Source organism: Stomoxys calcitrans, chromosome 3, assembly GCF_963082655.1.
Source record: "Stomoxys calcitrans chromosome 3, idStoCalc2.1, whole genome shotgun sequence".
Lineage (NCBI taxonomy): Eukaryota > Metazoa > Arthropoda > Insecta > Diptera > Muscidae > Stomoxys > Stomoxys calcitrans.
In genome coordinates this window covers 52,875,931-52,900,792 of record NC_081554.1, presented here as the reverse complement: position 1 = coordinate 52,900,792, position 24,862 = coordinate 52,875,931, and the positions used below count along the sequence as shown (strand labels likewise).

The 24,862-nt window shown below is 40.5% G+C and overlaps 1 protein-coding gene across 1 annotated transcript in view; it reads right to left on the bottom strand.

Annotated features, from left to right (window-relative positions):
- LOC106082459 (uncharacterized) overlaps positions 1–24,233 on the bottom strand; it is a 182,814-nt gene extending 158,581 nt beyond the window's left edge. The window contains exon 1 of the mRNA XM_013244973.2: positions 22,926–24,233. Coding sequence (XP_013100427.2) covers positions 22,926–22,963 — 38 coding nt within the window. The 5' untranslated portion in view covers positions 22,964–24,233. The remainder of the gene's footprint in view (positions 1–22,925) is intronic.
- Positions 24,234–24,862: the final 629 nt, after the last annotated feature.

Sequence of the window (24,862 nt, the reverse complement as noted above, 5' to 3'; positions counted from 1 at the left end):
ATTAAGGGTCTTAGGCCCATAAAAGCCACATTTATTATCCGATTTTGCTGAAATTTGGGACAGTGAGTTGTGTTAGGCCCCTCGACATCCTTTGTCAATTTGGCTCAGATCGGTCCAGATTTGGATATACCTGCCATATACGCCGATCCTACGATTTAGGGTCTTAGGTCTATTAAAGGCGCATTTATTGTCCGATGTCGCCGCAATTTGGGACAGTGAGTTGTGTTAGGCCCTTCTACATCCTTCTACAATTTCACTCAGATCGGTCCCGATTTGGATATAGCTGCCATATAGACCGATCTCTCAATTTAAGGTTTTAGGCCAAATCTGTCTGTCCCGATGTTGCCGAAATTTGGGACAGAGAGTTAAGTTACGCCCCTTCACATATTTCTGCAATTTGGTCTAGATCGATCAAGATTTGCATATAACTGCCATATAGACCGATATCTCGATTTAAAGTCTTGGCCCCAAAAAAGGCGCATTTATAATCCGATTTAACTGAAATTTGACACATTGACTTATGTTAGGCTTTTATAGCATATATACCCGAGGTAGTGGGTATCCAAAGTTCAGACCAGTCGAACTTAACGCTTTTTTTGCTTGTTTAAAATGAAGATGTGGTCGAAACAATTTGACGAATTAAAATTTTTAAATAATGAATTTGATTCTTTATAGAAAACCCTCGAGAATGTGGGTTTAACTAAAATTTATCCAACTTTTAATAGAACACGAATCTGATATATATTTACAAGTCACTGAGTGGCCACCCCATCCCCTAAAACAACCCCAAAACTGCCATGTTAGCCGACTGTGGAAATATGGGAGTCAAATTAAAGATATTTTGCCACGACTGGCAAACATGTGCGATTAGCGGGGGAATTTCAGGGGTGGGGTGGCCACCTTTCGAAACCGCACCGATTTGAATCATACGTGGTACAGTTGTTGGAAGTTATAACAAAACATAAAATTTCCGCCAAATCGGATAATAACTGCGCCCTCTGGCGGCTCAAGAAATCAAGATCCGAGATCGGTTTATATGGAAGCTATACCATAGGCTTTGAACCGATTTGGACCATGCTTGGTATAATTGTTGGAAGTCAGAAGAAAAGACTTTGCGCCCTCTAGAAGTTCAACAAGTCAAGATACAGGATCGTTTTCCCAAACATCCCATTGCGGAACATATTAGAGGGAAAGTAAGTTCTAACAATATCAATTGAGTGCTGCCCGATTCAAATTTACGCTCAATGATAAGGGGACCTTTGGGGATTTTCGAGAGGAGAGTCTCAGTGAGGAGTCAGGTGGCACAGGCTCTTAATTAAATACAGAGTGCCAATGATACTCGAGATGACAAGGCGAGTTATTGGCGCCTTCAAATAAACAATGGCCAACATCAGTGCCTTCAAATAAACAATGGCCAACATCAGTGTCTGTTCCCAAGTTAGGGGCGGCTGGCGGCGAGCGTCGGATCTTGAAGCAAGGGGCTCGCCATAACGAGGGATACATGGGCAATCCCACAAAACCCATGTGGTTGGGGCGCTGGGTCAGTACCCCGCCATCGGAAAACTATAAGAACTACCATGAGAAACAAAGGAATAGTAAAAACAAACGTGGTTTCAGGCAAGGAGACAGCCTATCGTATGATCTCTTTTATATCCTGCTGGAGAAGATTATACGAGATGCAGATGTGATTTTGGCACACTCATCACAAGAGAACACATGCTACTCGCCTATGCCGACGACATCGATATCATAGGTCGGTCACCGGAAGTAGTAACTGCAGCCTTTGAAAAACTCGAAAGACAGTCAGTGAAAATGGCTCTGACAGCAAGTGGAGATAAGACGAAATGGATGGTTTCAACTCCCAAAAAGCCTGTCACAACAGAGCAGATGAAGAAAATGGAGAAAGTTGGGTACCACAACTTTAAGACAGTCAGTAACTTTATCTACCTCGGCACCGCCGCCGTAACCGAAACGAACGACAGCAAACGGATGTTACTTTGGACTAAGTAAGCAGTTTAGAAACAAGACCACCTCTCGACAGACGAAGATTACACTTTACAAGACACTAATACAACCCGTGCTGTTATATGGTTCTGAAGCATGGGTACTTGTGAAAACAGACGAGGCAGTACTTGGAGTTTTTGAGAGCAAGATTTTTCGTAAAATATATGGTTTGCGTTAATGGAGAATATAGGCGACGTATGAACCACGAGCTGTATGACGAGGATAGCATAGTTACACGCATCAAAATAAAACGGCTACGTTGACTAGGTCATGTTGTAGGTATGTTGAAAGTCACACGATTAGATGTTGTACAAAATTTTAGCCCAAATCAGATAAGAAGAGCGCCCTCTAGAGGCTCAAGAAGTATAATCGAGAGATCAGTTTATAAGGGAGCTATATCAGAAACACAGTTGTTGAAAGTCAAAACAAAACACCCCATGCAAGATTTCAGCTAAATCGTATAATAATTGCGCACTCTAGAGGATCAAGAACCGATTTATATGGCAGCTATATCAGGTCATGAACCAATTCCGACCATACAGAATAAAAAAACTTGTGCAAAATTTCAGCCAAATTGGATTTGCGCCCACTAAAGGCTTAAGAAATCAAGATTCAAGATAGGTTTTCATGGCAGACATATCAGGTTACACAGAAAAAAAATCGCCAAAAGAATTTCAATTAAAAATTTAATTGAAAACCAAATCGTTTTCAAAATTGATTCAATCATTTGAATACAATTTTTTTTTTTCATTTCCAGTCGTGTTTGAAACTTTTAATGGGAAGGAGATTTCAAAGACCCATACGTCCCACGTTTCCTTAAATCTATAGCAATCCCTGGCAGCCTTTTTCACGTGCCGGATTATCAGTTTAACTTTACACGACAAACCAGATTAGTTATGGCTCAGTTATGAACCAACAACGCAATCGTTTCAATTGCGACCGGTCTGGTTAGATCTTTATGATCCGTAAAAAGAGTTCAGCAATACTGTTCTGGTATGTGTGAAAACACAGATACGCCCTATTTTTATCTGTTTAGCCAATGCTAACCAACTTACAATGATACAACTTCCAACAAACCCCACCCGGTTGCGGAGTTCGTAGATCGAAATATTTAATATTCCTCATTTACCTAATCTCTGGCGGTTTTCACTCTCCACCCTAATGTATATCAATGCTATGTGTATTTCTTTTTAAATGTTTGCCCAATTTGTTTTAGCAAAAATTTCAAAGATGAAACAAGAGAGAGAGAGAGAGAGAGAGAGAGAGAAGAGGCATGAACAAAAAAACCTCAAATACCAACCTGCAAAGTAGGTTGTGTTAAACAAATATTCAAATGCAAACATAACCAAATGCCAATGTAGAGATATGTGAATGTTGTTTTGTTGGTCGTCTATCACTGCCTGTTCATCAGCTTGGCCGGCCGTTGGTCCGTCTGACCGTCCATAAACCTCTCCTGTTATTTTTTCCGAGTTTCTGTCTCATAATAAATTTAGGTTTATTAGCATTTAAAATGAAATGATAACTATTACGTTATACTATGCTAAAACTCAAAGAAATAGGAATGTAGAGCAATTGATCAAATCAAAATGCGAAATAAAAACAGAGCCAACAAATGAACGAAAATGAAACCAATGCCCTACCGGGCCAACGTTATTAAAATACAAAATATTATGGTGACACAATTTTTTTTTTTATTTTTTATTTTGTTTTGTATGAATTTTTATTTCATTCATTGGGGAATGGTTTTGGCATGTAAGGTTTGGCCATTCACAGGTATTGAGGAGTGTAAGCGTTTGAACGTATGAAAAGTAAGCGTTTTTATGTATCCCCCAAGTGGAGATGCCGATAAATGTTGATGTTTGCAGAGAAGAAAATTGGTTTGGTAACTCCGGAGTTGGATAACTGGAGAACTACTTCTCAAAAGAAATAAATTGTAATGTGCAATAATGTGCTGAGGACTGCCCTCAGACTGAAAGCCAAAACGGAATGAGCGCGTTGAGCTTTATTTTTGAGCGTTCCGCTGCAAAAACTCTGCACCTTGAGAAAGTCAGATATATGACACTCTGAATTCAGGGCATTCGCTTGTTTTACGGAAGACCGATGGCGTGGGACGACTACGTAGCATTGTCGACGCGACGGACTATATGCGGGTTGGATCTTACTTCTAAGGTGATCTGGAGATTGTCTTCCAGAGGATAGAGCTTTTGGACAGGGGGCGACCAGCGCTTCTTGGGTGACTCTGTTTTTCACAGATGGGCCCAAGCTGGATGGAGGAACCGGAATGGGGGAATTCTGGACGGATGCAGTGTCTTTCAGGTAAAAATTTTCGCAACCCTCAGGCTCTTGGATGTGATCCTGAGGAAGCTGTGGTAGGGCGACCTCGTATTGAGAGTCCTGAGCGGCCAGCTTGATGACAGGTCGCTGATATGGCGATGGGCTCGGGACGACAAAGAATTCTGCAAGGTCTTTGAAGATGAAAACGGTCAATTATCTGCTGTGCCAATGCTCCGCGATGACGGGGAGAAGTCGCCGGATAATGGGTGAACAACCCTTTCCTTCACTGAGCTCTTGACAGTCTTTCAACCCTCGAGTATTTTTGCACTTCTGTAAGGGCCAGGGAAGCCAGACTGGTCGAGTCTCTAGTTATTATTATCCTGAGTCAGTCAGGCTGTGCTGAAGGCTCTAACTGCGAAGTCAAGCCTTTGGGGGGGCTGTTATTCGATTGTGTTGGGTTCCGGCCATTTAGGGGTGGTGGGGAACGAAGCTGATGGCGAGCTGAAGAGGTTTGGATCGCGGATGAACTCTATGAGTTCAGGGTCGATAATGAACTCCCCTATGTTATGGCTGTGGGGGATGAGGGATGCCGACTACTGGGAATGGGACGATTTGACATGCTCTGGACCTGGGGGCTGCAGGGTTGTCAAGAGGTTCTCCGAAACAACGACGTCGATTGTCCTTGAGCTGGGGAAGTGTGACCTTGGATTTATGCTGAGAGTCCTAACAGGACTACGATGGCACGCTGAGGATTTTTGCTGGCTCTGTGGAGATGAGGAGAGTGTATCATGGTCACAGTTAAATTCTTCAACACTTCCGTGTCCGCCAGGAGAAGGATGAGCTTTCTATAGCATCCAACTGCAGTTGAAAAATCTGCGTCATCACTAAGGTTGTTATTAGATTGTGTTGGGTTCCGGGCCATTTACGGCTGGTGGCGAACGAAGCTGATGGCGAGCTGGCGAGGTTTGGACCGCGGATAAACTTTATGAGTTCAAGGTCGATAATGAACTCCCCTCTGTTATGGCTGTTTGGGATGAGGGATGCCGACTACGGCGAGTGGGACAATTTTGCATGCTCTGCCCCTGGGGGCTGCAGGGTTGCCAAGAGGTTCTCCGAAACAAGGACGTAGATTATCCTTAGCTGGGGAAGCGCAACCTTGGATTAATGCTAAAAGTCCTAACAGGACTGCGATGGCAGGCCGCTGACATCGCGTTGGGTTCAAGACGCTGAGGTTTCTGCTGGGTCTGTGGAGATGAGGAGAAATTGGAGACGGTCGAGCATTTATTGTGCCAGTGGCCCATGATGGCGGAGAGAACACTCTACAGTTTTTCGACTCCCAAGTCTTTCTGGAGTTCTGTTAGGGCCTGGCATGGTTGATGGGGCAGCTATCAAGTCGGTGAGACTTCTTTCGGTCTATATGGCGGCTTTTCATCTATCTTTCTTTTTCTCTACCTGCTTTCTTCACTGAGTTATCTACAGTCTTTCGACTCCCGAGCCTTTCTGGTCCAAGCAAGACGGGATGCTGGAGACGGTCGACCATTTGCCGTGCCATTGGCCAACGATGACGGGGAGAAGGCATAGGATTATGGGTGATTACCTCTTCTCTTCACTGAAATCTGCAGTCTTTCGAACCCTGAATCTGGACTTAATGGCTGACGGTTTAGGCATGGCTGATGGGGCAGCTCTCTAGTTAGTGAGACTTCTTTCGGTCTATATGGCGGCTTTTCCTTTATCTTTCCCTTCCTCTACCTGATTTCTCTCTGAAGCGGCTGGCAACTGAGGTTGCCATGGTCGTGTCTTTTAACAAAGCCTATAGGGCGGTAACAGTATCATGGCCACAGTTTAGATTTTTCAACACTGTTCTTCAGTGTCCCCCAGGAGTTCATCCTCCTAAGATTCGTTTGATTTTGTAAGGATGAGATTCCTTACGCATCCATGTGCAACTGGAAAATCTGTATCATCATACAGAGACATCCTCAGATGCTCCCTGATGCTGCTATTTTCAGCATTTTCTATGTTCCCTCCTTTGCCGTTGGCACACACCTTAAGACTTATCCAGTCGAATAGCCAGCCTAAGCCTTTCCCTCGGCCTTCTACCGAGGTGGGGAGAACTCACTCTTTCAACTAATCGCCATACTTCCCAAATCCCCTAGTTTCCCAAGCATGAATTGGAATCTGAAGGAATTTTTCCTTATCGGGAAGAGATATATGACCAAAAATTTTTAGGGCTTAACGGCAAAATGAGGCTACTTTGGCTCAGCCGCTATACACATTTGACACTGAATGCCTGGGTTCAAATTCAGACAACAACGTCAGAAAAAAATTTTCAGTGGTGATAATCCCCCTGTGGGCTGAGCAGTACTCCCCCAGAGAAATCCTCCAGATTGTGATAATGCTTAATCTGGAGGATATCTCTTGGACTGACAAATCGGCAAAAATTTAGGAGTATACCGATGGCAGTCGACACATCTTTGAGGAGAAGTTTTCACATGACATTAGGAGGGGATCACCACCGCTGAAAATTTATTCTGATGTTCTCGCAAGAATTCGAGCCCATGCGTTTAGCATCATAGGCGAATATGCGAACCTCTACGATACGGTGGCCTCCAGGTTAGCCTGGCCAACTCCGGGTTAGCCAATTAAACGATTTTTTCTCTTTGTTAATGAGAGTCTTAGGGTTCGTCTCTCAAAATATCTCAATAAAGTTTAGAGCAAGGAGCCCATTACAATACCCCATCTACAAGATGCCCGTGCTTTTGCCAGAAAACTGACTGTCTAGACAAATGAAAGGCATAAGAAAATAATATTGGATCGATCCATCATACACGAACCAGTTGTCTTCGTCAGAAGTCCTGAGGGCCATTTCGGTTCAGATTTAGATATAGCGTCTATTTAATGATACTGTCGGCACCACCCGACTTTTGTCTTTCCTTAATTGTTGTAGGTAAGCTAAACATGGCTGTAGGCCTCACACATTTTGCCAGCACTAGTGAGGGAATGACCACAATTGCAAAATTTGTTTCGATGTTCTTAACAAAATACAAACCCTTGCATTCAGGGCGGACTAGCCCAACTATGCACCACGATGGCCGCCAATATGGAATCACTATAGCCCCCTTATAAATCCGATTTTCCTCTTTGATTTGTTAAGCCCCTTGGAATCTGGCTCGCGAAGTCCTTAATGGGGATATTAGCGCCTTTATGCTGGTTCTAAATCAAAGGCCTGCACAAGATCATTCATTTGTGCTTTCAAGACACACTAACAACCAGTTCAAGAACTGAACTTTTCGTTTAAAAATACAACATTGTATACGACAATTGAGAACTGAGTTGGATTGATAACAAGATACGAAGCCAACGAGATGAGTGAATGCAAAAAGAGAGATTGTTTCAGATTGCAGTACGTGCATGTCGTACAATGCATGTTTTTAGGTACATTTAGCTTCAGACAAAGTATTTTTCTTGTCGTCTGCTTTCGTAGTACATAAAAGCATGTGTAAACACAGACACACACATACGAGTAGTTTTTTATATGAGATAGACACAGTAGCGATTTGTGTGATCAGTTCACCTTTTGAAAATGACAGCGAGACGCTTTCATATGACTCAGTGTGCAGCGAATAATTTCTCATATCTCGCTGTAGCGGCGATGAATTGGAGATAAAAATTCTCCCAAGCACTGAATGGTGGTTGTTTTCCAAAATTATCCACTCAACATCCACTTGTTCGCTTTACTCTTCTTGAGTGTCTTGCTCTACAGTAGAATTGAAATGTGGGTTCAGAGTTCATGAGTTCAACAAAAACAGTCATCAATGAATGGTGTTGTGCAGGTCTTTGTTCTAAGTCAAATGATGATGTTTAAAATAGGTTTATCATAATTCAGATCCATTGAACTTAAACTTTATCTTCTTTTTGGACTTCCAATCGTTAATTGCCTTGGAATGTCTGCCCACATTAATTAAATTGTCAGTAGATACTACAATTTACTCAACAAAACTTAACATTGATTGATATCCACCACTGTCCTATAGATGGCGCCTAAGGCACCAACAGATTTTTCTACAATTTATGCAAATTGTTGGTCATAGGCATGAAATTCTTTTGCAATAGCTGTTGAATATTAAACAGGTGTATCTTTCTATTCTGTTTTAATTCTATTAACCAATTCAAGAAGGGCAAGTTAACATAAAATTCTGTACATAAAGATGATTAAAATTTAATGTTCAATTTTGCTTCATTTCTAATGAGTGTGTATGTGGTACTATAAAATACAGCAACAATTAAATACCGTTGGCGCCAAAATCTTTGTATGAATGTGGTTGGTTGTTTTTGACATTGTCTGTGACAGCCAAAAACCAAGTATAACCAGTAAAAGTCTTAATAAATAAGAATGAGAAAAAAATTGATGACGTCAAAATTAGTTTTTTTTTAAATACCCGCCAAAATGTCCCAAAACATCAATCAAAGAGCTGGGGGACAAAAAAATTGTCATTTTAATGAAGTTTAAAACAAGTTAAGCAAAAAAAAATTAAAAATGATAAATTCAAAAGAATACATGTGTCAACGTTTATTCTTAAACTAACAATTAATCAATAGGGTAATTAAGAAAAATTAAAAAAAAAAAAAACAGAATTAAATTGATTTAAAAAATCAATAGGCTAGAAAACGTTTGAAGGCAACTTTCGCCATGTTTATTTTAATGTAAAACAAAAGAAGATGATGTTGAGACAACAATCTATAGAAATTTAAACTCAAAGAAAATCTGAACCGAATTCTAAGAAATTCGTTGGTAATAGAAAGGGTTCGAAGATCATCATTCATGCCAAACTTCGTGAGAATCTGATAACAAATTACCACATTATTGGAATATTTCTCCAAATTGGACGAGTATATGTATGAAAGCTATATGATTACCTTAGTTGGGTTTTCTTCAAAGTGGAGTCGAGCTTAATGACCATGAGAATTATGGTAAGCAGAAAATTTTCTGAACCGATTTCAAATCTGAATCGATTTCTTCTAATTCTAAAGCTTTCGTCTCTAGGCCAATAAAAAATGTCGGTGCCAAATGTGAAGAAGATAAGAAGAAAAGAGAACAGATCATCACCATAGTCATACAGACCACTGCGCTTGCTAAACAAAGCTGACAAACTGCTTGAGCGACTTGAAGTCCTCCAAGACTCGATGAAGTCCTTAGATCCGTGGGAGATCACTCTCAAAGACCGTACGGATTTCGACCAGCACGGAAAATCCACACTAGAAGCTCTAAAACAGGTAGTAGACACAGTGCAAGCGGAACAAAACGTCAGTCACTCTACGAGGCCGATCATATTGGTTGCCCAAAAAGTAATTGCGGATTTTTTAAAAGAAAGTAAATGCATTTTTTATAAAACTTAGAATGAACTTTAATCAAATATACTTTTTTTACACTTTTTTTTCTAAAGCAAGCTAAAAGTAACAGCTGATAACTGACAGAAGAAAGAATGCAATTACAGAGTCACAAGCTGTGAAAAAAAATTGTCAAACCCGACTATATAAAAAATCCGCAATTACTTTTTGGGCAACCCATTATTAGCGACCCCATACATTACGAATGTCTTTAACAGCCTGAGATGTGCAGATGTTATGCAAGCCCTAGAGATGATCTTTAATGTACCTAGTTACTTGATGAGGACAATAAAGAACTACCTAAAAGATCAGGTACTGTTCAATGATACGGTCCAATGCCCAGAAAGGATGCAAGTCACCTCAAGAGCCGGTAGTCTCTTCCAATCTGTAGAAATTTTGACTGAATAATCGAATTTCGATACTCTTAGCGGCAAAGTCGGTTTTAAGTTTTGTCATCAATCCAAATTATGCATCAAAATGATAGTCGAAACGAACTTTGAACGAACTTCTTACACCGAGGACGAAGTTTGCCGAGGCGGGTTGCCCAAAAAGTAATTGCGGATTTTTTAAAAGAAAGTAAATGCATTTTTAATAAAACTTAGAATGAACTTTAATCAAATATACTTTTTTTACACTTTTTTTCTAAAGCAACCTAAAAGTAGCAGCTGATAACTGACAGAAGAAGGAATGCAATTACAGAGTCACAAGCTGTGAAAAATTTGTCAACGCCGACTATATGAAAAATCCGCAATTACTTTTTGGGCAACCCAATATTAGCGACCCCATACATTACGAATGTCTTTAACAGCCTGAGATGTGCAGATGTTATACAAGCCCTAGAGATGATCTTTCATGTACCTAGTTACCTGATGAGGACAATAAAGAACTACCTAAAAGATCAGGTACTGTTCAATGATACGATCCAATGCCCAGAAAGGATGCAAGTCACCTCAAGAGCCGGTAGTCTCTTCCAATCTGTAGAAATTTTGACTGAATAATCGAATTTCGATACTCTTAGCGGCAACGCCGGTTTTAAATTTTGTCATCAATCCAAATTTTGCATCAAAATGATAGTAGAACCGAACTTTGAACTTCTTACACCGAGGATGAAGTTTCCCGAGGCGGAAGAAGTTGAAGACGACGCCGAGCATACATTCTTCGACTACAGTCCCTGGGCTAGAGACATAGATTGGCGATGTTTCACCCGATAACACTGCGCAGAAGACCCTGGAAAATAAGAGGAGTTGGAAGGCAGTCACCAGATGCACCTTGACGCAATGGCATAGGGGACAAAGCTGAGATCTGGACGCAGACACTATGTAGGAGAGATTGATAAGCACAAAATGAAGAGGTCCACCACGAAGTAATGCGAAAGTAGTTCTGAGGTGCAATCTGTTCCAGGGAGTAATACAGGAAGGGTTTGTAGCCGGTACCTCCGATTGAGACCCAGTATACGTCGATAGACATAATGGTTAAACGCGTAAAGCATTTTCCCATTCTAAGAATGCAAATTTCGCCCATGAAAATTCCACTAAGGAACAGGGGCAAACTTCTCACATATCAATGAGTGCAGTCCGATTCAAGTTTAAGCTCAATGATTAGGTACCTCCTTCTTATAGCCGAGTCCGAACGGCGTGCCGCAGTGCGACAGCTCTTTGGAGAGAAGTTTTGCATAGCGTAGTACCTCATAAATGTTGCCAGCATTAGGAGGGGAAAACCACCGCTGAAAATTTTTTCGGATGGTCTCGCCAGGATTCGAACGCGGATCGCAGCTAAATCTGAATAAAAACCGATCTGAATCATATTTGAGTCGGATATCAGTAGGCTTTAGTCAACTCACTATTTAAAATTTCAACGAAATTAGAAAATAATCGTGGCTTTTATGGGCTTAAGTCACTACATCGGCAGACCGGTCTATATGGCAGCTATATCTAAATATTGTCTGATAGGGAGCATATTTATCGAAATCTATCGGGACCATATTTATCGAAATCGGATAGTAAATGCGCCTGTTATGAGCTTAGGATCCTAAACCGGCATATCGGTCTATATGGCAGATATGTGTTAATATGATTCGATATGGGCCATATTCGGTTTGAATATCGGGCCCCCAAGTACAACTTCCTGTTTCAAATTTCATCGAAATCGGACAAAAAAATTCGACTTTTACGGGCTTCAGACCCTAAATAGCCAGATCGGTCAATATAGCAGGTATATACAAATGCAGTCCGATTTGGCTCATTCAGGATAGATACCAAAACACCTCATTTCAGCCAAATCGAATAGGAATAGCGCCCTTTCGTGGCTGAAGAAGTCAAGACCCCAGATCGGTTTATATGACAGCTATATCAGGTTATAAACCGATTTGAACCATATGTTATGTTAAAAGTCATAGCGAAACTTGTCATGCAAAATTTCAGCGTAATTGGATAAAAATTACGCCCTCTAGTGGCTGAAGTAGTCAAGATCCAAGATCGGTTTATATGGCAGCTATATCAGGTTATGACCTGATTTGAATCTTACTTGGCACAGCTATTGAAAGTCATGACAAAACATGTTGTGAAAAATTTCAACCAAATCGGATATGAATAGCGCCCTCTAGTGGCTCAAGAAGTCAAGATCCAAGATCGGTTTATATGGCAGCTATATCAGGTTATGAACTAATTTGAACCTGACTTGGCACAGTTGTTGGAAGTCATGACAAAACATGTTGTGAAAAATTTCAACCAAATCGGATATGAATAGCGCCCTCTAGTGGCTCAAGAAGTTAAAATCCAAGATCGGTTTATATGGCAGCTTTATCAGGTTATGAACTGATTTGAACCTGACTTGGCACGGTTCTTAAAGGTCACGACAAAATATGTTGTGCAAAATTTCAGCCAAATCGGATATGAATAGCGCCCTCTAGAGGCTCAAGAAGTCAAGACCCCAGATAGGTTTATATGACAGCTATATCAGGTTATGCTTCCATTTGACCCATATTAGGCACAGTTGATGGAAGTCATGACAAAACATGTTGTGTAAAATTTCAGCCAAATCGGACGAGAATTGCGCCCTCTAGAGGCTCAAGAAATCAAAACCTCATATCGGTTTATATGACAGCTACATCTGGTTATGGACCGATTTGAACCATATTTTGCACAGATGTTGAAAGTCATAACGAAACATTTATTGCAAAATTTCAGCGTAATTGGATATGAATTGCGCCTCTAGGCAGCTACATCAGGTTATGCTTCGATTTGACCATTATTAGGCACAGTTGTTGGAAGTTATGACAAAATTTGTTGTGTAAAATTTCAGCCAAATCGGATATGAATAGCGCCCTCTAGAGGCTCAAGAATTCAAGATCCCAGATCGGTTTATATGGCAGCTATATCAGGTTATGAACCGATTTGAACCTTACTTGGCACAGTCATTGAAGGTCATGACAAAACATGTTGTGCAAAATTTCAGCCAAATCGGATGAGAATTGCGCCCTCTAGAGGCTCAAGAAGTCAACACCCAAGATCGGTTTATATGGCAGCTATATCAGGTTATGGACCGATTTGAACCATATTTTACACAGTTGTTATGGTCCAATTTCAACCATACTTAGCACAGTTGTTGGAAATCACAACAAAATACCTCATGTACAATTTCAGTCAACTCGGATAAAAATTGCGACCTCTAGTGGCTCAAGAGCTATATCAGGTTATGAACTGATTTGAACATGACTTGGCACAATTGTTGGAAGTCATGACAAAACACGTCGTGCAAAATTTCATCCCAATCGGATAAGAATTGCGCCCTCTAGAGGCTCAAAAGTCAAGACCTCAGATACGTTTATATGGCAGCTATATCAGGTTATGAACCGATTTGAACCTTACTTGGCACAGTTGTTGAAAGTCAAGACAAAACACGTTGTGCAAAATCTCAGCCAAATCGGACGACAATAACGCCCTCTAGTGGCTCAAGAAGTCAACATCCAAGATCGGTTTATATGGCAATTTGATTTGAACCTTACTTGCCACATTTGTTGGAAATCACAACAAAACACCTCATGTACAATTTCAGCCAAATCGGATTAAATCTGCGCCCTCTAGTGACTCAAGAAATCAACATCCAAGATCGGTTTATATGGCAACTATATCAAAACATGAACCGATATGACCCATTTACAATCCCAACCGATCTACACTAATAGAAATTATTTGTGTCAAATTTCAAGCGCCTTGCTTTACTTCTTCGAAAATTAGCGTGCTTTCGACAGACAGACGGACGGACCTGGCAAAATCGACTTAAAATGTTATGACGATCCATATGCTTTAGGGGCCTTGGACGCATATTTCGAGGAGTTACAAACAGAATGACGTAATTAGTATACCCCCATCCTATGGTGAAGGGTATACAAATTTCAGTGGTGGTTATTCCCTGCTAAACCACTTGGCATGGCAGCCATGTCAAAACTTCTCCACAAAGAGGTGTCGCACTTCGGCACGCCGTTCGGACTCGGCTATAAAAAGAAGGCCCCTTATCACTGAGCTTAAACTTGAATCCCACAGCACTCACTGATATGTGTGAAGTTTACTTCTGTTCCTTAATGGACGGTTCATGGGCGAATTTGCATTTGCTTATTCAGAGAAGGCGTTAATCTCCTTCTTGCACTCCAAGACTGTCTGTGACCTTAAAGTCTTATTTGTTATTACGTTGATGGCCAGTTTACTCGAAGTCCTCGCAAAACCCATAAGACGAACTTTTCTTAAAAATACTTTTATAATAAAAAACACTTTCAAAGTAAATGAAATGCATCTCAAAAGGTCTTCGTTGGAAGACTGTTAAAAATTTCCCGTTTGTCTTTTGTGCTTTACCTAGAAGTAAAACCCCGACCTGGGATATTTGGCAATAAAAACCCAAATGTTGACTAAACACATGTTTTTTCCTTCATTTTCATATCTCTAAATGAGCTCCATTATTTATTGAATTCTGGCTAAAGGATTACAACCTTGTAGAAACTAGTTGTCGGACAACTTTATTGTAATCAAAAGACTTAAGCAACGAACTTGAACCATATAACCACTCATAAATACCAAGACGAGAGGTAGATTAAACCATTTTTTCCTACATAAACAATTTAACATTTGCATTTTTGTTCATTGGAGCGATTTGAAAAAACATGTTTTTGTTTTTAGATTTGACTGGCAAGTAGAACTTCCTTTGAATGCTAGTTTCTGGCTTGTTTTCCTAAATAAAAAATGGTTTCTGTTTCGTTTTCGTTGGATTGCTGACATTAAACAAAAACAATCACATAAGTGCTTTAATATCGATGACCTTTGCATTAAGCAAAAGTTCATTGATGTTTCTCTGCTATATATATATATATATATGCATACATATATATTTAGGAAGTGACGCTCAAGAATCTTAACTCTCCATATTGCGTGTCTGTGTGGATTGCTACGAATATGGAAAAAAAAAGACAAAAAAAAAACCAACAAGCCGCTGGAAGAATGATGGTCAGCTTTTAACAGCAATTATGCAAATGTAACCTGAGTGTCATGCTTTTAATTAAGTCGTCTCTGGCATAAACATGTCGTCGAATGTTGATGGGAGTAATAAACTATGCAATTTGTGTTAATGAGTTGTCTAGCATTTTTCCAAGACGAAGTTGATAGCACGGAAACCTTTTTTTACATTTGAGCAAAGGCTCAATATTTGAAGTTGAACAAGTAAAAGCACTTTGAGGTAGGCTGAAGTAACTCTTTTACATCCTTCAGCATGTAGGGCATTTGTTAAGTACTTTGACATACTTTTTTCTCTGGCCAAAACTTAAACAATATATTGTATAATTGGAGGTCATAACAGAACAGCAAATGTAAATGTTTACTTATTTAGGCCAATAACTCATGATTTTTGCAAAAGGCATGACAGAGTTCTCATACTACAGTGAAGGGTGAAAACACACATTTTTAGTACCATTCTCTACTAAAAAAGTTTATATATTGCGTTGCCCAAAAAGTAATTGCGGATTTTTTAAAAGAAAGTAAATGCATTTTTAATAAAACTTAGAATGAACTTTAATCAAATATACTTTTTTCACACGTTTTTTCTAAAGCAAGCTAAAAGTAACAGCTGATAACTGACAGAAGAAGGAATGCAATTACATAGTCACAAGCTGTGAAAAAATTTGTCAACGCCGACTATATGAAAAATCCGCAATTACTTTTTGGTCAACCCAATATAAGGGAGAAGGTGGTACAAGGCACGCCACAGGAAGCATTTTATCGCCACTCCTATGGGTGATCACCATAAATAACCTATTATGGATGCTGACTGAGGAAGGATTTGAACCCGTCTGCTACGCAGATGATGCTATAATACTTCCAAGGGGAGCTATGCCAAAGGACCGAAACTTTCTTGTAAATGGAATATAACTGGGCTAGACCCAAAGGTCTCAATGTTAACCCAGACTGAAGACTGAAATATGCCTGTTCGCGAGGAAGACGAAGGAGGGCCAATGTAACGCGCCACGTTTCCTCAATAAGACGATTTCGTTATCTGACAAGGACAAATACTTAGGTGTGATCTTGGACAGCAAACTAAGTTGGAAGTGTCACATTCAGAAGCGTACTGAGAAGGCTCACAGATGTTGGGCACAATGTAGACGCGCCGTAGGCTCGAAATGGGGCCTGAAACCGAGCATAGTCCATTGGCTCTACAGGAGAGTAATTAGACAAATTCATACTTATGTCTCAGTAGTTTTGTGAACTGCTATGGAGAAAAAGTTCAACATAAGGACCATACAACAAGTTCATAGAACATGTTGTCTTGGCATAGGCGGAGCGATGAGAACCACGCCCACTAGGGCACTGGAAACTATTCTAAATATACGATGCCTAGACATACAGATTAAGTGTGAGGCAACCACTGCGGCTATGAGACTTAAGGGTCTTGCATATAGCATATGACTGGGCTAGACCCAGAGGTCTCAATGTTAACCACGAGAAGACTGAAATATGCCTGTTCACGAAGAGGGAGGTGAGCCAATTTAACGCACCACGTTTCCTCACACAAATACTTAGGTGTGATCTTGGACAGGAAACTGAATTGGAAGTGTCTCATTCAGGAGCGTACTGAGAAGGCTTACCGATGTTTGGCCACTGCCACTGCGGCTATGAGACTTAAGGCGATGGGTGAATGGATAGAGGATGGGTGCAGCTCATACCATCGCGGTATAATCGAGGCGACGATAGGAAACCTGGAAGGAAGGGAAGAGGTTTCCGATCGGATACCTGAGATGAGCCTTGAGGTCGAGTGCGATGCACTGCTGCCACAGTCTTGGATTGACGGAATCCTAGTATTGCCATCTGGAAGATCATGTAACACGGATGGATCAAAGCTAGAGGACGGAGTGGGCCTGAGGGTCTACATTGAGAAACCAGGGACTTATATCTGCTTTAGACTGACTGACCATAATACGGTCCTGCAGGCGGAGATAGGGGCGATCACAGAATGCGTGAAGTGGTGTTGTGCTAACGCGAGGACATCGAGCAGGAATATCTTGACGGACAGTAAACAGGCCATAAGGGCAATAACAACCAGGACGGTAAGCTCACGTACAGTCTTGCAGTGTATGATGTAGATCAACGCCTTCTCTGAGGAAGGCAAAATCCGCATCGTTTTGGTGCCGGACCATAACGTAGTAAGGGGAAATTAAAGGGCAGACGATTTGGCGGTGAAGGCCAGAGAACTGACGTCAATAAACTTGGTTAACCCGAAGCCTTTCGGATCGAAACAGTCCGAATTAAGGAAGTGGGCGATGAATGCGCATTCAACACTGTGGAACAGCGAAGCGGTCGGTAGGATGGCGAACATCCCATGGGGGTGCTCCAGATAGCGGGAAGACGAGGCTATTACTGAAAGGAAGTATGAAGGAGATCAGTACAGCTATTGGTATCATGACGGGACACATAGGACTACGAGCGGTGCGGCAAGTGATAGCATGTGTATGACATGCGGGGAAGTTGATAAGACGTTGGAGCATTTAATTTGTCATATCCCGGCTTTCATGTCAACAGACAGATAACGGCACTTAGGTGAGGACACTATTCCAGACATGAACCAACTTAGGAGAGTGGCATGGAAATAATGAAGGATTTTGTCGAAGTTACGTTTTTGGTATTAAGAGCGCACAACAAACCGATTACTGGCTAAGCCTATTCAACCTAACCTAACCTAAGGCCATAGAAGAAGTCGCTGTGCAAAGTTTCAGCCAAATCGGATAATGATTGGGGCTTCTAGAGGCTCAAGAAATACAATCAGGAGATCGATTTATTTCGAAGCCATATCAGGCTGTGAACCGATTTGGACCATACTTCCCACAGTTGTTGGAAGTAAAAAAGAAACAAAATTTTAGCCAAACCAGATAATACTGGCGCCATCTAAGGGCTCAAGAAGTCAAGATCCGAAATCGGTTTATATAGGAGCTATATCAGGTAATGAAGCAATTAAGACCATACTTGGCACAGTTATTGGAAGTTCGAACAAAATACTTCGTGCAAAATTTCAACCAATTTGAATAAGAAGGCTCAAGAAGTCAAGATCCAGGATCGGTTTATATGGCAGGTATATCAAAACATGGACCGATATAGCCTTTATTTATTCGAAAGTTAGACGGACGGACAAACAGAAGAACGGACAATCGGAATGAAAGTATACCCTCCATCACATGGTGGAAGGAACAGGAATGAGGGTAGGCGATTCAATAAAAATAGAATTGCTTTTTTAAAAACTCTGATGTTAAGTTTTTGATAGACGGCAGCCATATTTATGACTATTTTCATTTTTGGATATATTTCGACCATAATCTAATCTAGGGTTGCCCAAAAAGTAATTGCGGATTTTTCATATAGTCGGCGTTGACAAATTTTTTCACAGCTTGTGACTCTGTAATTGCATTCTTTCTTCTGTCAGTTATCAGCTGTTACTTTTAGCTTGCTTTAGAAAAAAAAGTGTAAAAAAAGTATATTTGATTAAAGTTCATTCTAAGTTTTATTAAAAATGCATTTACTTTCTTTTAAAAAATCCGCAATTACTTTTTGGGCAACCCAATACTTGTGTATTGGGTTGCCCAAAAAGTAACCCACCACCATGGACTTGGCTTAAACTTTATGCAAACTAAACTAAGTTGAAGTTCATAATTTTATTCGACATACCAAACTTTTGTCAAACCAGCAAAACTTAAAGCTTCTAGGGACCGAACAAGGATAATCGAGAGACCAGTTTATATGGGAGCTATATGAGGTTATACACTGATTTGGACCGCACTTTGCATAGTTGTTGGAAGTTCTAACAAAACACCGCATGCAAAATTACAGTCAAATAGGACAAAAATTGCGGCTTGTAAGGGCTCAAGAATTCAAATCGGAAGATCGGTTTATATGGGAATTATATGAGGTTATAGACCGATTTAGACCGTACTTTGCACAGTTTTGGAAGTCATAACAGAACACTATCTGCAAAATTTTAGCCATGTCTGACAAAAATTGTGGCTTCCAGTGGGTCAAGAAGTCAAATGGGTAGATCGGTTTATATGGAAGCTATATCTGAATCTGAAAAAATATATGACAATCTAGCAATGTCCATCTGTCCGACTGTCTATAGAAATCATATAGACCATATAGACCGATCTCTCGATTTAGTGTCTTGGCGCATGAATTGCCCTATTCCCCTGTAATATGGGAAAATAAGTTATGGAGGCCACCGTAGCGCAGAGGTTAGCATGTCCGCCTATGACGCTGAAGGCCTGTGTTCGAATCCTGGTGAGACCATCTGAAAAAAAATTCAGCGGCGGTTTTCCCCTCCTAATGCTAGCAATATTTGTGAGGTACTATGCCATTTAAAACTTCTCTCCAAAGAGGTGTCGCACTGCGGCACGCCGTTCAGACTCGGCTATAAAAAGGAGGCCCCTTATCATTGAGCTTAAAAAACTTGAATCGCACTGCACTCATTGATATGTGAGAAGTTTGCCCCTGTTCCTTAGTGGAATGTTCATGGGCAAAATTGCATTTGCAAGTTATGTTAGGCGACTCCTCGAGATCCTTGTTTAATTTGACCCAAATCAGTCCACGTTTGTATATAGCTTGGATATATTGGGTTGCCCAAAAAGTAATTGCGGAAACTGACAGAAGAAAGAATGCAATTACAGAGTCACAAGCTGTGAAAAAATTTGTCAACGCCGACTATATGAAAAATCCGCAATTACTTTTTGGGCAACCCAATATATACCGATTTCTCGATTTAAGGTTTTGGTCCCATAAAAGATGCATTTACCGTCCAATTTCACTGAATTTAGGTATAGCTAGTTGTGTTAGGCCACTCGGCAACCCAGTTTAATACGGCCCATATGGGTTCCGATTCGGATGTAGCTGTCATATAGACCAATCTCCCAATTTAAGGTTTTAGGCCCATAAAAGGTTAATTTATTCATCGATTTTGATGAAATTCAGCACAATGAGTTCTGCTAGACCCTTCGACATTCGCTCGGTGTATGGTCAATATCGGTCCAAAATTTGGATATGGTTTAGACCGATCTCTCCACTTAAGGTCTTGGGGCCATAAAAGGCGCATTAACAGTACGATTTCGCTGAAGTTTTAGACAGCGTTTAGTGTCAAGCACCTCGATATCCTTGTTCAATTTGGCTCGTATCGGTAAGATTCCAATATAGCAGCCATATAGGCCGATCTCTCGATTTAAGGTCTTGGGGCCATAAAAGGCTCATTTACAGTCCGATTTCGTTGAAATTTGGTATAGCGAGTTGTGTTAGGCTCCTCGACATCCCAATTCAATACGGCTCCGATCGGTCTAGATTTCAATAGAGCTGCCATATAGACCGATCTCTCGATTTAAGGTCTTGGGGCCATAAAACGGCCCATTTACAGTCCGATTTCGCTGAAATTTGGTATGGCGAATTGTGTTAGGCTCCTCGACATATCCTATTCAATACGGCTCAGATCGGCACAGATTTCAATAGAGCTGTCATATAGACCGATCTCTCGACTTAAGGTCTTGGGCCCACAAAAGATGCATAAACAGTCCAATTTCGCTGAAATTTGGTACAGCTAGTTGTGTTAGGATCCTCGACATCCCAACTCAATACGGCTCCGATCGGTCTAGATTTCCCATAAAAGGCGCATTATTAATAAGGATAGTGAGTTATGGAAGGCCTCTTGACATTCTTGTTCAATTTGACCCAGATCGGTCCAGATTTGGATATAGCTGCCATATATACCCACCTAACGATTTAAGGTTTTAGTCCCATAAAGCGCGCACTTATTGTCCGATTTCTCCGAAATTTGGGAAGGTGAGTTATGGTAGGCCCCTTGACATTCTTGTTTAATTTGGTCCAGATCGATTGAGATTTGGATATAGTTTCCGAATAGACCAATCTCTTGATTTGAATTTTTAGGCCCATAAAGCGAGCACTTATTGTCCGATTTCGCTGAAATTTGGATGTGTTAGGGCCCGCAACATCCCTTTTAAATTTGACCTAGATAAGTCCAGATTTACATATGGCTGCCATATAGACCGATCTCTCGATTCATGGTCTCGGGGCCATAATCTTCACATTAACTGTCTGATTTCCCAGAAATTTGTTATAGCGAGTTGTGCTTAGGCTCCTCGACTTCCCCATTCAGTACGGCCCTGTTCGGTCTAGATATAGATATAGCTGCCATATAGACCGATCTCCCAAGTTAAGATTTTTGGCCCACAAAAGGTGAATTTCGCTGAAATTAGGCATTATGAGTTGCGTTAGGCCTCTCGACATTCGTACCGAGTACGGTTAAGATGCGTTTATATTTCGGTATAACTGCCATTTAAACTGATTTCTCAGTTTAGGGTATGGGGCCCTTACTAGGAGTATTCGTTGTCCGATTTCATTGAAATTTGGTGCAGCGAATTGTGTTCGACATACCTGTTCAATATGGCCCAGATCGGTCTAGATTTGGATTTAGCTGCCATATATGCCGATCTCCCGATTAATGGATTTAGACCCATAAAAGGTGCATTTATTAACAGATTTCGCTAAAATTAAGCACAATGAGTTGCGTTGGAGGCCACCGAAGCGCAGAGGTTAGCATGTCCACCTATGACGCTGAACGCCTGCATTTGAGTTGCGTTAGGCCCCTTGAAATTCGTACCGAATATGATCAAGATTGGGCTATATTCGTATATAGCTGCCATATATACCGATCTCCCGATTTAAGTTCTTGGAACAGTAAAATCACGTTTATTACTTGATTTCGCTGAAATTTGACACAGTGGGCTGTGTTAGGCTCTTCGATTTTCGTATTCAATATGGTTCAGATCGGTCTGTATTTGGATATAGCTGTCATATACATATACCGATCTCCCGATTTAAGTTCTTTGGCCCATAAAAGTTGCATTTTGAACGGATGACTTTGGTATAGTGACTTGTTTTAAAGCCGTGTATAGCCTTCCTGAATATGGTGGAGATTGGATATTGCTGTTATGGCTTCATTAATGAAGTATTTTCCACCGTATTTTGACGAAAGGTGGTTAATATATATATCCGAGTTGGTGGTTATCCAAAGTTGGGCCCAGCCGAAGTTAATGCCTCCACCACTGTGGTACAGGGCATTATAACTTTGTGCATTTGTTTGCAACGCTAAAAAGGAGAAGAGCTAGACCCATTGATAAGTATACCGATCGGCTTAGAATCACTTCCTGATTCGATTTAGCTATGTCCGTCTGTCCGCCTGTCTGTCCATGTATTCTTGTGATCAAGATACAGGTCGCATTTGTTTTCCAATTGTCATGAAATTTTGCGCAAGTCTCTTTTTTCGTCCAAGGACAAACGCTATGGACTTTGGAAAAAATCGGTTCAGATTTAGTTATAGCTCCCATATATATATTTCATCCAATATGGGCTTTTGAGCTTGTAGAAGCCACAGTTTTGGTCCGATCTTTACAAAATTAAGCATGAGGTGTTTTATTCAACGTTCTCATGTGTTTAGAAAATTCCTTCAAAATCGGACCAGATTTAGATATAGCTCCCATATGGACTTTTAAGGCTATAGAAGCCACAAATTTTGTCCGATATATCAAAATATAAGCAAGAGGTATTTTATTTGACGTTTTTATACGTTTGCAAAATTTCGTCAAATTTGGGCCAGATTTACATCCAGAATTCTTCGAATGGCTTCTGCCATTTTCTTTGATCTGTAGAATAAAAAAAAAATCAATAGCTCTCCTCGAAACTTACCATAAAATTAATCCAATAAGAAAGTTTTGCTTGTCCATGGCTGCTTAAATTAAATCCTTTACCAGAATTAAGAGGTCGTCTTGTGGGATTAATAAATAAACTAAACTATGACTTGGATTTTCTTTAGCTTTATAATTCACTCGTTTTATGTGTGTGTGTGTGTGTGTTTTTTTTCTCTTCACTTTGTTTTTGTTTGAACAATAAATAACTTAGTTTCGAAATAGATATGCTTTTTGCGTGTGTACTTTTTGTGTGTACGTGTGTGAGAGGTTTTTCTTTGTATGTGTGTATAGTGTAAAATTGCTTTTTGTATAATTTTGGCACTTTAGCTTTACAAGAGATTTTTTTTTTTGTTTGTATTACAAAACAGGAAACACTTGTTTTTCTTTCTGTGGTAAATTTATTTTTTTTTTTACTTTTGGTTTTTCTTTTATTTATGTTTTTCGATTTTATTTAGGCACTTGGTTGGTAAACGTTGATAAAAAAAAACACAAAAAAGAGGGTAACAGTTGGGAAATTTTTGGAAAATTGGATTTTTAGTTTAGTGCAGGTTTTCTAAGCCGCAGCGAAAAACTGCCTTTTGCCAAAAAGATAGTAACCGATGAAATATATTTTCGTTTTGTTCCTTTTTCCTTTTAGCATAACGTTGTTGTTGAGTGTCTACACATGGCCAACTAGGAGCAAATTGCATACACCACTGAAGAACTACCAGAGTTTATTACTCGCACTCGACTCGCTGCGTTTCTTGGATATCGTTACCACTAAACGAGATTTCAATTTTTTTTTTCTTCAATTGACAACACCATAAATAGTTTTTGTTTTTTTTTTTTTAATTAATTTTTTTAATTATTTTTTAATTTCCTTTCGTATGGGGTGATGGATAATTCACTGCTTTCTTACTAGAAAACCGCGCACGCGTGCTTACTGCAGCAAGCGCTAAAACAATCTGTAAGCTTATCGAAAGTTAGGCGAGCGCAAAAGTGCAAAGTTGATGACAACACTTCGCTGCGACTGCGCTAGTCGGCAGACTTATGATGTGTAGGAACGTTGGCTGCGGAGTTGGCTTTGCCTGCAGCCACAGTCAGCAGCTACAGCAATGGCAACAGCTTTAATGTTTAAATGAACGGATGGTACGGACCTCTTGCCTCAGTGTGGCTGGCTGGCTGGCTGACTGTTTCTTTAACTAGTTTTGTTAGATTTCAATTTCGTTTTCGTTTTGGATTTTCTATATTTCGTTGGTTAAAAGCGGCGCGCGCGAGCGCACGTAACAGCAACGATACCGAGCAGTCACAGTCACTTGTTGGAGAGCCGTTGGGGGGGGGGGGGGGGTCTCCAGCAAAACATTCAGTATCTCTGCTTACGAAACTTTTATTCAAATCGAACCCACAATCGATAAAGAGCGAAATTGTATGGCCAACAACAGACAAGCGACAATAAACAAAAAAAAAAAGCGTTCGATGACTTGGACGTTGTTCACCGTTCCAGTACGAAATTAAATCTGAAAAGCTAAGATTCAATGCTCACGGCTTTTAACAACACTGTCAACTAGTCTCACACATACCTTGGCAAAGTGCAACGCCGCCACGCTTTTAGTCTTTGTCTTCACTGCTCCATCACTCCACTCCACATGTGGCACTTCTGGCTTTTGGAGACATTTGTAATGTGCTGTAATGGCCCCCAAACAACCGGTAAATGGAAACCCTATTTCACACACAAAAACCCAGAAGTAATTACTCAGTCTCTTTCTAGGCCTCCGAGCCAGGCACTTAACAAAACCGATTAAAACCAGAAAAACTTCAATGAAAAAGCTCTGCTCTTGGCCAAACGTTTCTCCCAAGTCAACCGCAAAATACCAAAGCAAATCAAAGCTCGAGATTGACCAACGCCATGTGCTCAAGATATGTCAAAATATTAAAAACAAAAACCACACATATTTC